General features: G+C 46.5%; 1 protein-coding gene and 1 long non-coding RNA gene across 4 annotated transcripts in view; both read left to right on the forward strand.

Moving 5' to 3' along the window:
• The window catches only part of Kank4 (KN motif and ankyrin repeat domains 4), a 39,729-nt gene extending 32,282 nt beyond the window's left edge, over positions 1 to 7,447 (forward strand). For both annotated transcript variants that reach the window (XM_074079925.1, XM_020184874.2), the window contains 2 exons: positions 1,142 to 1,342; positions 5,574 to 7,447. In XM_074079925.1, the coding sequence (XP_073936026.1) occupies positions 1,142 to 1,342; positions 5,574 to 5,678 (306 nt within the window). In that variant the 3' untranslated portion in view covers positions 5,679 to 7,447. The remainder of the gene's footprint in view (positions 1 to 1,141; positions 1,343 to 5,573) is intronic.
• Positions 7,448 to 11,060: 3,613 nt separating this feature from the next.
• The window catches only part of LOC141424925 (uncharacterized), a 53,917-nt gene continuing 48,713 nt past the window's right edge, over positions 11,061 to 16,264 (forward strand). For both annotated transcript variants that reach the window (XR_012449878.1, XR_012449879.1), the window contains exon 1: positions 11,061 to 11,456. This is a non-coding gene — a long non-coding RNA (uncharacterized lncRNA). The remainder of the gene's footprint in view (positions 11,457 to 16,264) is intronic.

A 16,264-nucleotide genomic window follows, 5' to 3' on the forward strand; every position in this document is an offset into this window, starting at 1 on the left:
ATATTGACATAAGTGGCAGAGCCAGGATTCTTCTGATGCCAAACCCCCTTTCTTTTTTCTAAACTCTAGGGTGCTGGGCACAGAAATATGGCCCATAGGTGAGTCAGACTATAGTTTTAACAAGCCAAACACCAGCAAATATGTCCTCAGAGCTTTTTACATGTAAGACACTCTGTTCAGAGCCATGGGGGATCTGAAAGGAGAGAAAGTATAGTCCTTGCCTCGTACTTGGAGCCTGGTGTTCCATCAGAGAGACAAATATGATCTGCCTGGAACCCAGGAAAACTAAGAGGACAAAATATAATAAAGCCACATGAAAAGACTATAGGGAAATATAGGAATATATAGTACATATTAGAAAATCTACGGGAAATAAGAAATGATAGTTTGTAATCAGAAAAATCACTACTACATGTTGGTATATTTATATCTTTTATCTACTTTGATAGTCCTCTGAGGTACATAGGACAGATTGATATTATATTCATTCTTAAGCAAAGCAAAACCAAGATTCAGGAAAGGGAAGTAATGTGGCTAGGGTAAATAGCAGAACTAGCACTTGAACTGGCTCTCTGACTCTAAACCATTGCTACATCCATCAGTGACCCCAGGGATGAAAAACATTATTGCCAATGGCTACAGGTTAGAGGTGACTACAGGGACATATAGACAGAAAGGTGGTTGAGACAAGAGGGCTCTGGGTATCATACCAGAGGTGTAAGCAGACCAAGGCTTTTTGGCGAACACTGGGTTAGGCAGGCAGTGAGAAGGCGTGGTGCTGAAGCCCCCCACTTCATCTGCTCCATCAACATACCAGCGCACACTGGGTGCTAGGCACTGGGGAGAGGGAGACAAAAGAGCCCCTGATGTCAACCGCCAGCCCCTGAGAGAGACTAATAAGTTGCAGTACAAGTGGTAAGTGCCAGGGATGAATCCCATGCCTGGAAGTTAGGGAATGCCTTAGAGAGGATGTTGCATTTGGTTGGATCCTTGGCAGAGCAGAAGTTTGCCAGGCAGAGAAGGATATGTCCTGTATCAAGGACAGAGGGAAGTTCTGATCAAGTCATTTTCTTGAGCAGTCTTTGCTGAGCACACCGATGCTGGCAGCAACATCACCTCATCCCAGTGTCCCTATGTGCAGGGAGGCCAGACTGCGCTGATGCTGGGAGTCAGCCACGACCGGGAGGACATGGTCCAAGCGCTACTGAGCTGCCAGGCAGATGTCAACCTGCAGGACCAGGATGGATCCTCAGCCCTCATGCTGGCTTGTCACCGTGGCAACACTGATATGGTGCGGCTGCTGTTGGCACACCCTGCTTGCGACAGCAGCCTGACTGACAAGGTGAGACTTGTAAGCAATTAACAAATTGGTATTTAACTTCTGGTCCTGAAAAGTTATCTTGCATCCAGCAAAATTCAAGGAACCATACAACTGTAGCAGTAAAATCAACCTGATAAGGCAGTTGTGAGATTTAAATGAGATGGGTGTGTGGTAAATGCTTTGAGCCTTAGAGCTGAGAAACACAACACTGACCTTTTAGACCACCACTCTGGGGGGTGTGGGGACGTGCCCCCACCCTCATCTGGTCATGGCAAAAACAGCATGTGACTTTGAGGCAGCAGCTTGGACAGGGAGGCTCTGCTAGCTAGTGAAAATTCTGAACAGTCAGGGGAAGGAAAAAACTTTAGATCATCTCGGTAGTCATTACACCGAAGGTATCTTTCTGACATTGATTCACTTCATAGAGCAGCCTGTTCCACCAGGTCAGCTTACTTGCGGTAACTCCACCAGACATAGGCCTCTCGCATAAACATGTCTGGCAGCGATGATGGTGATAGCTGACTTAGTTCAAGGGCTTACTCATGCCAGCCAGGTTCTGTACCAAGCATTACCATAGACCACCCCACGTGTGGAACCCAGCCCCATCAAACTCCTAAGCCCATGCTCTTATCTGTCCCATCATCCTCACTGCTGTAACATTGAAGCAGCCATTTTTCTGGCTCCCTGCTGAACCCCCCCCCCCACACACACACACATAGAAGAGTGCATGCCCCAAGTCAGTGAATGAACCAGCCATGGAGTGAATGAACTTCAAAACTGCAGAGGCCGGTCATCAGTCAGTGGTCCTGTTGCTGATCATACAGCGGGTGACATTTCTAGAGCACTCATGGGAATTAAACCATGTCTGTACATTGTCAATATTCCTCCCAATAACCCGGCAAGTAGTTACTGTGACCCTCTTTATGCCATAGATGCTCCTAGCATCTATTGGGAAGAAACCAGGGATGCTGCCTAGCATCTACAGTGCACAGGGACAGAAAGAATTAAGAATTATCTGGCCTAAAGTGTCAGTAGTGCCATGGTTGAGAAACCAGGCTGAGGTGAGTACTGAAAACCAAGCAGGTTGAGACAGTCAGTTAGCCAGCCAAGTGTTGGGTCAGGAAGAGCCAGGAAGGCACTGAGGAGCAGGCCAGCTGCTGGGCAGGGCAGCGCAGGGCTCGAATCTTGGAAGAGAGGGACTGGAGTGCCCAGCAGGTTACAGAGGTGGGAATCTGTCCTAGCGGGAAGGTACAGCACTCTAGGAAATCAGCCAGTACAATGCCCAGCAGTGGCACAGCCATGGGCACAGCAGACCCACAGGAAGGCAATTCTGGATCCAGAGATCCAGTGTATCCAGAGATACACTGCCTGCCTAGGTCTGCTTGACTCAGGGTTCACACCCATATGTCCCTAGCCCAGGGTGAGAAACTTCGGGGGGAGAAGGAGACTGTTGATAGGGCTTGTACCTGGCGCTCTCCATCTGTGGGAGGGTCCACCTGATCCTAGCACCATGTCATGCCAGCAGCATCTTTCTGTGGCAGTGCAGATGTCCACAGCAGGGACTTCCTAGGAATTCCTTCAGATGACTGAGAGAGAAATCATGTCCTGGAATTGTTTCTCCTCATCAACAAGGTTGGATATAAATGCAGAACTCCAGGCACTTTCTCTAGGTTTAGAAGGTGATCAGGGAAATCACTACCCTGTCTCTGGGGACCTGCAGAGGGATGAGGATGGGGCTGTAGGGAGGCCTGAGCACCCACTGGAGGGTTGCCTCAGGAAGGGCTCATTAGGCAGCTGCTTCAAAGTATCTAGCAAATTGAAAACTTTTAAGATGGAGATTATACCCTGCCTGATATAGTGGACTTATGATTTGAGTTCTTGTCACACTGAAAGACACCGCCATTCCAACACAGATGCATGAGTGCACACACACACACACTTTCCTCTCTCTCTCTCTGACTGCCCAGTCCATCTCTTCAGATCAGAGTCAATGACATCCTTATCCAGCCTGCAACCATGCTGGGCAGGGCTCACCACAGCTGGCTGTACTACAGCCCCATGCCATGGGCTCCTTCCTTCCAGGGCTTTCTCTCTCAGAAGCATTTGAGGGACTCTTACCCTCTCTAGGTGGTCTCTCTGACCCACTTCCCCTGCTCTCCCTGTCTGCAGTTAGCAGCCCACAGATGGAGGCTGTCATGTCCAGATGGGCCCTGTTAGATGATGTGTGCCCCTGGGACTGGTCCTGTGGCTCTTTCCCATGATGATAGCAATTGCACACTCTTCATGTTTACATGAAACCTCTGGCATGACAGAGCCCAGCATGATGAAGCATATGGAGCAGACACAAACTTAAATAAACCCAGGCCCCTCCCCCAGGCGCCCTGCAGGATTCTGCTTTGTTCCAGTCTTGCCCAGTCTAAGAAAATACTGTAGGATTTAGCTGCTGGGGTTCTTCATCAACTCGAGCAAGTACTTACCTCCAACAGTTCCTCTTTTAACAGTGCTTACCTATGCCAGGCAAGGGACCAGGAGCCAGGAGGTGGCAGTGAGCAGGCCAGATGGAGTTCCCGACCTCATGGAGAGTGAGATTTATTGAACAATCCCACAAATAGAAGGGGTGGTAAAAGAAAAGTCCAGAGAGGGATTCACAGTGAATTCAAGGCCAGACTGAAATACATAACGAAACCTGTCTTTAAAAAACTGAAGAAGAAAGAAAAGAAAAAAGAAGAGAAGAGGAGAGGAGAGGGAAAAGGAGATGGAGAGGAGAGGAGGAGAGGAAGAAGGGAATGGGAAGGGAGGGGAGAGGAGAGAAATAATGAAGAGGTCCAGGGAGTCTTGAGGCCATTTTGGGGAAAGAACTTTGTATGTTTTGTGAAACCCCCATGCCATCCTTTGGGTCCCCCTGAAACACCACTTCCTTCCTTTGCCTTTCCTGAGCCCACCACCCTTGCACTGCCCCCTGCCAGTGGCTTCCCTGTCCCTTGAGCTCCTCTGCAACTCTCTCCCCTCCTTCAGCTTTTTATCACACATATGATTATTTGCATACTTGTGGAGCCCCTGTGACCAGCTGGATTCCATCCTGGTTCCAAGGGAAAAGCCAAGAATCTGAAGCTGGGTGTTAACACTTCCCACCTCTTCTATGGAAGAGTTTTCCCATTTGAGGGATCATTTTGTGCATATACAGTAGAGAACAGCAGTAGGGGCTGGAGTGCCTCAACCCACCAAACCCATTCCTGGTTCTGCAGCAAATGTAAAAATAGTCACATAGGATTGTAAATAGCCTCAGGTCAAGTTTTACCTCCAAGTAAGACACCAAAAAAAAAAAAAGAAAAAGTGTGTTTTTCAGATGTGTTTAGGCTTCAGAATTCTGGATACAGGATCAGTCCACTCATAGGGACTGGCTGTTCACATGGAGCTGAGCATCCATCAAAACCCAGCCATGTCAGCCTTTCCCTCCATCCCTCTGTAGCCAGCATTGCCTGATGAGAACCCCACTAGTGCAGCATCTTTATGCAGCAGGACCAGCAGCTCCCTGCACAGATGTCAGGGTGGTGGGGACAGCAAGGCATCATGCAGCAGGAGGTGTAAACATGTGTGTCCAGTCATACTGTGAGCCCACGTCCGAGAGAGTCCATCTGTCAGTCCTTAGGAAATAATTAAAGATAATAAAATATTTCTTGCACTAAGATATGGAAACAGCATAAGTCTCCAGTAGGAGGGAACTGGTTAGAACATTATGGGATATTTTAACAGCCACAAGAAAACCCAAGCGTTATGAAGACAGTATGTACTAGACAGTCTCCCAGCATCCCATGGTAAGTAAAAGTAAAAGCAGATTCAAGATTAATGTGTGTTTTCTTCCTCGGTTTTAAAACCAATAAATTTAGAAAAGACTGGAGAAAAACACAAAATGCCAGTTTTCACTTTTTCTTTTCTTTTTTTTTTTTTTGAGACAGGATTTCACCATGTAGCCCATGCTGGCCTCGAACTCTGGATCCCCCTTCCTTGGCTTCTCAAGTGCTGGAATTAAAGGTGTAATTTAAGCATTAAAAGCTGAGTGACCCTTCTTTGTTTCCACTGACACACATTTCCCAGGAGTGACTGCTCTTTCCAAGGAAGGGGGCCCCCATTCTTGTGGTCCCCATTCTCATTAGCTTCATGCTTTTTGAATGGCTTTCCTTCCTTGGTCTCTGCAGGCTTGTGCCTGGTAGATAAGATGAAGTTTACTTCTCCTTTTCTTTCTCCCCTGCAGGCTGGCCACACAGCTTTGTCCATCGTGCTGAAGTCACCCACCCATGTGGAAATTGCAGAGCTTCTGAGAGCCCACTCAGAACGGGGCAGGTCCCTGGGGCTGTAGGAGCTGCAGGAGAACTGGCAGCCAGGAACAAAAGGCTCCTTCTCTGGACTCCGCCCTTGTCCTTGGAGAGGGCAGGGGTCAGAGCCAGAGGGCTGCCTCTCAAGAGAAGAAACTATTTCAAATATGCACATACATTCCTGTTGTGTAATTCTGCTCATTAGGATGCTTTGTAGTTTTTGCCTTAGGTCAAGCCCCAAAACTACACTGGACTTCAGAGCAGGGAGCAAGGCGCAGAGTGCTGGGTACACTGGTGTCATCCAAAAATCCAAAACATCTTCAGCCTTGAATTCCTGGTGACTACCTTTGCAGCACCGTGTAGCCAGCAGGCAGGCAGCAGCACACCCGCATGTTAGAAAAGCAATACTTTTTACATGGCCTTTTTGTTTTTAATCAAGTATATCCAAATATATCCATTGGATATGCATGTCTAGAGAAGATGGGAGAGGACTTCAGCTGCCACCCTGGTGATCCTTCTCAAGAAGTCCCTAGGGAATACACGGTGAAGACAGGTGACACTGATCAAGTTCCATTTGGACACTTAGTTTAGATGGGGTGACAGAATAATCTTCAATTCTAACAGGACGGGAAGAAACACATTAAAGCCAATGCCACGTGTACAGTCTCGAACACTGCTGGGTCACCCAGTGGCTCTGGTTGCTCTGTGGAAAATAGAATTAATCAGGAAATCCAGTCCAATGACACACACCACGCATACATATTTAGGCAGAGTCCAGTTACATCAGCTATTCTTAACCTGTGACAGAAGGGACTGAGTCGGAGCACACTTCATTTTGGGGATGACATCCTCTAGAAGCTACCACCTCTCCTCCATAGCCTCATGATAATCCCCAGTACCCTCCATAGGACTCTAAAGAGTCCCAGGCTTCTGGCTGCACAGTGGGCCCTCCAGCCTGGGCTATAGCCAGGCTGGTCAGGGCAGGGTCCTCCCTGGACTGACATCTGGCTCCTCTGAATAATTCTTCCTCAGTTTCCATAATCCAGGGTTCATGTTCAAAGCTCACACAAGATGATCTGTGAATGTGTTCTAAAGTCTTTTGTGCAAAAAATAAAAATAAAACCCTTAAATAGAAAAGAAAGACGTCACTGAAAACTCAAAAGCATGAGTTCTTATTTGGACTGGAATGCCAGTTTGCTTGGCGGCCCTTGAGTGAGTCACAAAGCTTGGGCGTCAGTTTCATCATCTCTGACAGCAGAAATGATCCTACAACCTACCTCCTGGGGGTGCTGAGCAAGAAACTGCTGATGGGAGTTCAGGAATCCAGTTTATAACTCATAAAGGCTGTCTTCAGTAATGGTACAACAAACTTCTTTACACTGTTGTGACTCATAAGAAACATCACACAGTCCCAGGGCGGGAACACTGACGTCTCGGTGCTGCTCAGAAATGAAGAGAATGGAGCACACGATGAGCTAAAAAAAAAAAATTTTTTAAATGCAAAGTGGATTTATTTCCACCTCAACTCTATTGTAAAAGCAAGAAAAGCTTCACCTTAATTCGTGTTCTAGACCAGTGCTTTGCAAACATTAACGTGACACAATCCTCTGGGATCCTGTTGCACACAGTAAGCCTAGGGTGGCGCCCAAGATTCTGTATTTCTGACCAGTTCCCAGAGGATGCTGATGCTGTGGGGCCACAACCACACTTGGGGTAGCAAGGCCCTTGCCTGTCCTTAGTCTTTGTCTATTAAAATGCTGCCTCTTGGTCTTCTGTTTCAAAATGTCTTTGCATTTCTCTGTTCTTCATTCTTGGGAATTTGAATGGCAGGTCTGTATTAATTTGCTTTTTGTTGCTATAACAAAACACCTGAGGAAGGCTACTCATGAAGAAAAAGATGGTTGTTTAGCTCACAGTTAGGGGGGCTGAAAGTCCAATCAGCATTGTGCAGGGTCTGGTGAAGGCTGAATGACAATGGCAGGAGCACATCTGGGTACAGGAAGCTGGAGAGCTGGGTGGGGTCAGGCTCAGGATTTTATAACAGTCTCAGAACAACTAACCAGGATTCCATGAGAAATACCTTAATCTCGTTTGAGGGCATACCCCCATAACCTAAGGCCTCCAAGTAGGCCTCACCCCCTAAAAGTTCCACCCTACCTCCAAGGCTGAGACAGGGGAGGCAGTTTGAACTGTGCTTTGGAGACTGAGTCAGCCACACGGGGTCCGGTGGCATGTGAAAAGGGATGGCCTGTTAGACAGAATTTCAGATGACTCAGGTTCACTTGTGTGGGAGAAGTGACAGGAAAGGAGATTTGAGAGGGAGGTAGGGAAATGTGTCCCACTTATAAGTTGATACTAGGAATTGGAACTTGAGGGGTCCGTCTCACAGACCCCTTAGAGAATCTGGGGTGCTCTTCAAAAAAATGCATATCTGTGCAAAGTTGGCTGACCTCAGGCATTTGGAATCTGAACCCCACCACTTAAAATCCTGCCCATTTGGGCAGCAGGAGCCACTGAAGAATTTTTAAACATGGGAGCCATCTGTTCAGATTTGTTCCTTAGCAGGGCAAGGCTGCTCTGGATTCTCCAAGGGGTGAGTGAGACGGACCTCTCATGTCTCAGGCTCAAGTACAAATTTCTAATAACAACATGCAAATGAGCTGGGCACCAGTGGCTCACGCCTGTAATCCTAGCTACTCAGGAGGCAGAGATCAGGAGGATCAAAGTTCGAAGTCAGCCTGGGCAAATAGTTCATGAGACCCCCATCTTGAAAAAATCCATCACAAAAAGGGCTGGCAGAGTAGCTCAAGATGTAGGACCTGAGTTCAACCCCCAGTACCACAAAACAAACAAACCAACAAAAGCATGCAAGTGAGACCTCCCTTTCAAATGTCCTCTTCTGCCACTTCTCGTACCCAACAGAAACTGAAGTGAGACACTGGATATAAAACAGTAAGAGCAGGGATAAAGATAGAGACCCTCAGGACATGCACCAAGAACGGAGGTATGCCTGGATGTGGTGACAAATTGAATGGTGGAGAGACATCAAAAATGAATGACGGGATAGCGCATGGTTCAAGTGATAGAGTTCCTGCCTAGCAAGTATAAGGCCCTGAGTTCAAACCCCAATACCATGAAAAGAAAAATGGATGACCTGAATGAATGGGGGTGCCATTGCCCCCAGTACCCATTCTCCCCTCCCTCCTTAACAGAATCACCAGTCTGTGACGGGGCACATGCCTCCCAGAATACAGCTGTCATTGCCCTTGCAGTTTTATGTGACCATGCAACTAAGTCCCAGCTAATCAGATGCAGGCAAAGCCGGCTGCGAAATGCCCTTGCAGTTGGAAAGGAAATGCATTTCCCCCTTCCCACTGGCTGCAATGTGCCAGTGATCAAGCTGGATTCGGGAGATTGCAACAGCAGGGGTCCCGTCATGCCTTTTCTCTGGACTGCTTAGTTCTAAGATTATGTCTTAAAAGACATAATCTTCTAACTTCAGCTAGTGTGTGTTGCATTGAAAAAAATGCACTTGGGACTTTGAGGGCCTAATACCATAGTTAGTGGATTTCGGGGTAGAAAAGCTTAGGAAAACCTTTCTGGAGAAGCATCATTTCATAGGCCGGTGTGATGGATGTGTCCTTATGAAACCAGCCCCATAGTGGAATCACCAAGGCTACAGCCCTGCAGAAATCACAGCATTGTGTCACCCTGGCCGAATCCCAGATACAGGCTCTGCACCCCAACCAGTCAGTCCTGAAACAGATCTTTGAAGCATCTTTGACATGTCCTGTGTAGCAATCTGGCCAAGATCAGTGAATTACCTGAGCAATCTGAATAGAAAAACAGATTTTCAGACAGTGACAGTGGGTTATCGTTGGGCGTGAGAAGTGAGTGAAGCCTCGAGGTGGAGAGGAGAGAGCTGGAATACTGGTGAATAGAAGTCAGACACATTGAAAGGAGAAGCAAGGGGCCGTGACGGAGAGAACAATGCTCCACCAGTCCTGCCTACCTGGGACCTCCCTTCCCAGCCCCACCCAGCATCACAGGACCATAGCTGTACGTGTCCCTGGCCCTTGAAGGACAGACACTAGATATGACCTGGGCCAATCAGACCATCTCCTGGGAACGCAGGAACTTAGACTTAGAAGTGTGCAAGCATTGGGTTTGGGGGGAGCATTTGTTTGGGGTTTGTTGCTGTTGCTTTTTTTGGTTTCTGGGTTCTTTTGCTGTTGGGAGTCTCTTTTTATTTTCTTTTATTTATTTATTATTTATTTTGAAGCAGGATCTCACCATGTAACCCAGGCTAGCCTCAAATTCACAATCCTCCTGCCTCAGCCTCCTGAATAATGATGTAGGCTGGGATTACAGGTGTGCACCACCATTCCCCATTGAGGCACTGGTTTTAAGGACTTTGTATAAAGTCATTTACTTCTTACAGTCACAGGTAAGCACTTCTGTTATCTATGTTTTACATATGAAGGTACTGAAGCATAGAGAGGTTGAGTAACTCATCCATGGCCATAGCCTAGGGACAGCACATCCAGATTTCAAGTAGACAGCTCAGACTCTGGAACTACACTCCATGTCATGCACTCAAATTCGTCTGTCCCAAGCTGGAGAAAGGGTGCCTGGTGTGTGGGGAGAGGGGGGCAAGGAGGCTCTGCTGTTTCAGGGACCCAATATTAAATCAGTCACTGACCCGCAAGTCCAGCTGGGTGACCCGAGGACAGAGGGGACAAAACAGGCAGAGTGTTCAAGACTGGAACAGTTGAGTGTCAGAATGTCCACAGGCTCAGCATTTCTGGGGAAGAAAGGGGCCTCTGTCCAGAGCACAGATGGGCCAAGCCCCACTATTCCCTGAGGAAGGAATTCCCTATAGCATAGTTCTAAGCCAATTCCTTACCCCATCCCCATCACAGAGTTGGGCCTGGCACCCAGGGAGCCCAGCCTGTGCTCCAGGGGGTCCCAGCTGACTTCCTCTCTGCCTCTCCTCATCCTGTCTCCACCCCACTTCCATGCTTGGACAAGGCCTGGCGTCTGGGCCAGCTGCGTGCTGTGTTCTCCAATTTAAGGCTGTAACTACTCGCAAGGCAACATGACAAGTCCCGCTCAGTGTCCCATCACATCTGTATTAGCTCTCACAAGGTTCAAGGCCACTACACCAGCAGGAATTGGAGCAGGGACTTACAGAGACCCACAATCCAGGTGCCCGCTGGCCCTTGGGCAGCTCTTCTGCCTCTTACACTTTTTTGTCTGTCCTTCCCTAGCCCTTTTCCATTCCATCCTCAGCGTATCAGCTCAATGACTTTCCTGACATGTCCCACACAAGCCACCACCATTCCACAGAGCTGCAGAGCTGTTCAAAGTGTCAGAGCCATGGCTCAGCAGCTCCATGTGGCCAGACAGAAATACAGAGTCCTGAGCCTGGGGTGGGCTCAGTGGTGTGGCATGTGCCTAGCATGCTTGAGGTCTTGGCTAGGATCCCCAGCAATAAATAAACAAATAAAACAAACCACAGCTTCCTCCACCCTAATGCAGCTGCCTTCCCAAGTTTCACAGGCATTCTTGAGTGCCTTAATATGCAAGAGGGATCTCAGACTGGAGACAGTGGTGTGTCTGGAAGTAAAATCTCCATTCAGACGGCCTGGCCACCTTGTTAAAACGCAGATCCTGATTCCCTAAGTCTGAGGGAGCCTGCGATTCTGCATTTCTAGGAAGTTCCCGAGGCTCCTGGACAGCACCCCCACTTTGGGAAGCCGGGGGAAGACACAGGCTGGAAATGGTGGTCCTGTCCGAGGAAGTGGCAGGAGGAAGGAAAGGTAGGAAATGTTTTACTGTATACCAACTGGAGCCTGGGGTATTTTTTAGCTCTGTGCATGTTACTTATTAAACAAAAATAAATATTTATTTTTTTCATCATATGGGGGTTGAAGCCCTGAGGCTTTGTGCTTGCTAGACAGGTGCTCTACCACTTGAGCCATGCACCAGCCCTAGATCAATAAAAAGTGTGAAGTTATTGAATTGTAGAATTGAGTTTAGCCTTCTAACTCCACCATCAAGGCCTTCATGGTCTGCACCTCCCTGATTCTGCAGTCTCAGTACCGTGCTGGTCTAGAACACAGCTGTGACTCCCCAAGCCACCTTTCCTCACCAGCACACCTTGTTCGCTCACCAGGGCTGTATGACGGAGAATGCGTCGTCTCCCAGCTCTGGAGGGAAGTTGAGATGGAGGTGTCAGAGGCTGTTGCTTCTGAGGGAGGATCTGCCCTATGCCTGTCCTCTAGCCCAGTGGGGAAAATCTTGTTCCTGATTACAGTTTAAGAAGCACCACTCCACATAATGTCGTACACAGTGAATTGCTTTCTGTCTGTTCAGAGGTCTCTCGTCCACACTAAACTCTGGAGGGAGAGCAGGCAGGGAGACTTTGTGGTTTTTCAGCTTTTAATTCCCATTACCTAGCTGCTGACCCCAAACGTAGCAGACAGGAATCAACTGCATTAACATGGAAGTCTAGGCTGGATAATTACGGCTACATAAACCTTTCTCCTGTTCCTGGAGTTCCTCTAATCCAGATCCCCTTTGCGTGAGTCAGGATGGCCCTGTCACAGAGAGGCTCAGTGACAGATGAGACAGATGAGACTATCAAATGCTGGTTTTTCAAAATTGCTACCAAGCTGGCCGTGATGGTACATGCCTGTAATCCCAGCACTAAGGAGGCGAAGGCAGGAGGATCAGGGAGTTCGAGGCCAGCCTGAGCTAGACAGTGAGACCCTGTCCAAAAAAAAAAAAAAAATGCTATCAAAACAACATATTAATAAGAAGAGAATGAGTTCATTCTTGTCTCAAAACCTCGAGACATGTACAAGACACAGGCATCTGGTCTAATTAGGATTGGGCCTGATTTGGACTGAGGTGGTCATGAGATAATAGTTTAGATTTGGTAAATAGTGAGACCATTTTTTTACCTAAGAGGTTCAGAGTCTTGATAAGTAAACTGCTGTTTGGCATTTTCTGTTTAATAGTTTAACAGGGTTGGGTACCAGTGGCTTATGTCTGTAATCGTATTTGGGATACTGAAGTCAGGAGGATCTTGGTACGAGGCCAGCTTAGGCGAATAGTTTGTGAGACCCTCATCTCCAAAATAACCACAGCAAAATGGACTGGATTGTGGCTCAAGCAGTAAAGGGTCTGCTTTGCAAGTGTGAAGCCTTGAGTGCAAACTCCCATCTCACCATAAGAAAACAGAATTGAATACGTTATTTAATTAGTTTTTTTTTAAACTTCCTTGAATAAACAAATTACTTGCAACTTTTATCTTCCAAGGCAAGAGTTTCCTGGAATAATACATGTTCAGCATCCCAAATCAGAAAATCCAAAGTCTTTTTTGGGGGGGTTTTGGGGGCTGAATTTAGGGTCACTCTCTTGCTAGGCAAGCATTCTACTTCTTGAGCCACACTCTGGTTCTTCTACTTTTTTGGATTGTTTTTCAGATAGGGTTTTGCACTGACTTTTTCCCTGGCTGGTTCGAACTGCAATTCTCTTGCCTCTGTCTCCTGACTATCTGGAATTACAAGAGTGCGCCACCACACCTGACAAGCCAAAATCTTAAATGCTCCAAAATCTGAAACTTTTTGGGTACCAACATGATGGCACAAGGGCAAAATTTCATGCACAAAATAATTGAAAATCTTGCATAAAATCACCTTCAGGCTATGTGTATAAGGTATTTATGAAACATAAATGAATTTTTTATTTAGATTTGAGTCCATCCTGAAGATATCTCACTGTGTATATCAGTTATTCCTAAATCTGAAAGAAACAAAAATCCAGAACATTTCTGATCTCAAGCATTTCAGATAAGGGACACTCATCATGCAGTTCTGTTAATGAAGATGGTGGAAAAGGCAAGTCATGACAGTGTGGACGGGGGCCGTGTGGGTCTGGATGGTCTCGGTTCTCAGGAGTCAGGAGAGACACCTAGAAAGACAAGAAAGCCAGGGAAACTGGGAGCTGGTGGGCCTTGGCACCTATCAATCACTTACCCAGGGTAATGAAAGATAATCCTGAAAAGGGAAACTTGAATCCCTCATATACTCAGCACAACAATACCTTTGAATGCACTTGGCACTGATGCAGGGCTTTGCACTTGCCAAAGCAGATGCTGTGTGAGCCATGCCTCCCTTCCATTTTTGCTCTGATTATTTTGGGGTCTCAACTATGTACCTGGGCTGTCCTCAAGTCAAAGTCCTTCAGATTTCACCCTCCCAAGTAGCTAGGATTACAAGTGTAAGCCACCAACACCCAACCTTTTTTTTTTTTTTTTGCGGTGCTGGGATATAAACTAAGAGTCTCAAATTTGCTAGACAGATACTCTACCACTTGAGCTATGTGCCCAGACCTTTTTTGCCTTAATTATTTTTCAGATAGAGTCTCATATTTTTGTCTGGAGCCAGACCTCTGACTACGATTCTCCTACCTCAGCTTCCCAGGTGCTGGTATTACAGGTCTGTGCCACCATACCCAGTGGCATGGACTTTTAATCACTGACATGGGAAGCCAGTAAGTTACCTTTCCTTCTGGCCCTGGGTTAGCCTTGACTCCACCATGGTTAGAAGAGATGTCCAAGATCTGAGTGGGCTTCTCTTCTCTGCTAGAGACCACCACAGTTGTATGAGTATCTTACTGGACAAGTCGAGTTTGATGACGCCAGTGACCTATTCCAAACCTCTCCTGCTCTGTGTGCAATCTGGAAGCAGGAACCTGCCCTGCACCTTCCAGTGTGATTATTCTCACAGACATCAGGCAAACTGAGCAGGCTTATCAGGTGAATGCAGCTGTCTTAGAAAGGTCAAGCCAAGCATACAGCCTCTGGTTGGGAGACACAGATGTGTCTGACCCAGGTGAGAACACCTGACGTCACGTCTAATCTGGAGGAAACTCACTCCCTGGGATAGCCTGATTTGCCTCAGAACTATTTGGAGTGGGAGGTTATCCAGTGCCTGCAAGGCATTTTAGGCATCATTTTGCATGAAAAAGTTCAGCACAGCCATAAATTTGGTTCCTTTGTTTATTTCAAGACAGGGTCTTGCTATGTAGCCCAGCAGGCACTTGAACTCCCAGTCTTCCTGCCTCAGCCTCCCAAATGCTGGGATTACAGGTGTGAGACACCACACACAGCTGCATATCCAAAATCTTTATAAATAGAATTATATTTTCAACACCCTACAAGAGACTTCTATTTATAGGAAACATTTAGCAAACCTCTGAAATAAAGAAAACAATCTTTGTTGGCTTTTTTTTCTCATCTAATTGACTACTCTTTGAAAAATTTCATTGTCCAAAAGAAGAGATCAGTCGATATTTTTCATTAAATATGCCAGATAAGGATTTGACCTCTAATAACAAAAATAAATCTCTAATAATTTGTTTGTGAATGAAGAAAAAAGATCTATAGGAATGAAAAGCCCGTTCTTTCCAGAACCTACTTGCCATTAGTGTTTCCATTCTGCTACTTAACATTCACTTTACTCATTTAGTGTTGGAATGAGGGAGTCTTTTTTTTTTTTTTTTTTTTTTGGCTGTCCTGGGGCTTGAACTCAGGGCCTTGCATTTGCTAGGCAGGTGCTCTACTACTTGAGCCACACACCCAGATAAAGGATTGATTAATTTATTTCTTCTTGCTCAGGGCTCTGTCTCAGGCTCTTTAAAAGAATTTGAATGCTAGGGACTTTATGGACACTTTCATTCCATCCACTTCCACACTTGCATGACCTTTCCCAAGCTCCAGGGCATACTGACCTTGACAGCAGGTGTGTCTGATGCATCTGACACCCAGGTGCTGGCATCTGCTGATCCCCTTCTGAGCCCATGGCATCCAGTTGTCAAGAAACCCCCATAGCTCCCCGCCATCTACAGACATTCTCTGAACTCCAGACCTGGATTCAAGGTCAAGAGTGGTCTGACCCACTTCCCCTTCCAAACATCCTCTGCTGCACTGCTGACTCCTGTCTCCTGCTAGGCAACATGTCTCATTCCTTCCTACCTCTGAGGATTTACTTCTATTGTTTATTCCCACCTTGATCTCATCCCAATGTCTACATGCTCACATCTCACCCAGGGTTCTTCTTCAGTCTTTCAGATTTAAAGTGCAAAATAAGTAATTTCAAAAGGCCAGCTGTAAGTCTGTGCTGTCTTCAGACAGTTTGGAGGACTGAAAACCTAGAGATTTTTAAATCATGAATTGAACATGTAGAATTCCAGTAAAATGTAAACATGGAATTGCATTGCTCTTAACCTTCAGCATAGTGACTTAGAGACACTGGATATCAGTTTTGCCAGTAAGACTGTGGACTTCATGATTGTTGTTGAACTCAAAATTCAAATGAAGTGAATTAGAATGTACTTGTAAAGAACCTACTTTCTTTTCATTAATTTTTTATTAGGATATATTTATTGTACTGGGGAGATTCATTATGACAATTCCAGATAGGCTTATTTTGTACATTAGGTTAGATCACCCCACCTCTCTCCCCTTCAGTCTCCTACCCACACACTTAAAATTATTGCAAGAGGTTTCTTTGTTCTATTTTGTATAAGTTTATGAAGTCCATCACCCATATTTCCTCAC

This window comes from Castor canadensis, chromosome 7 (genome assembly GCF_047511655.1).
Source record: "Castor canadensis chromosome 7, mCasCan1.hap1v2, whole genome shotgun sequence".
NCBI classification, from domain to species: domain Eukaryota; kingdom Metazoa; phylum Chordata; class Mammalia; order Rodentia; family Castoridae; genus Castor; species Castor canadensis.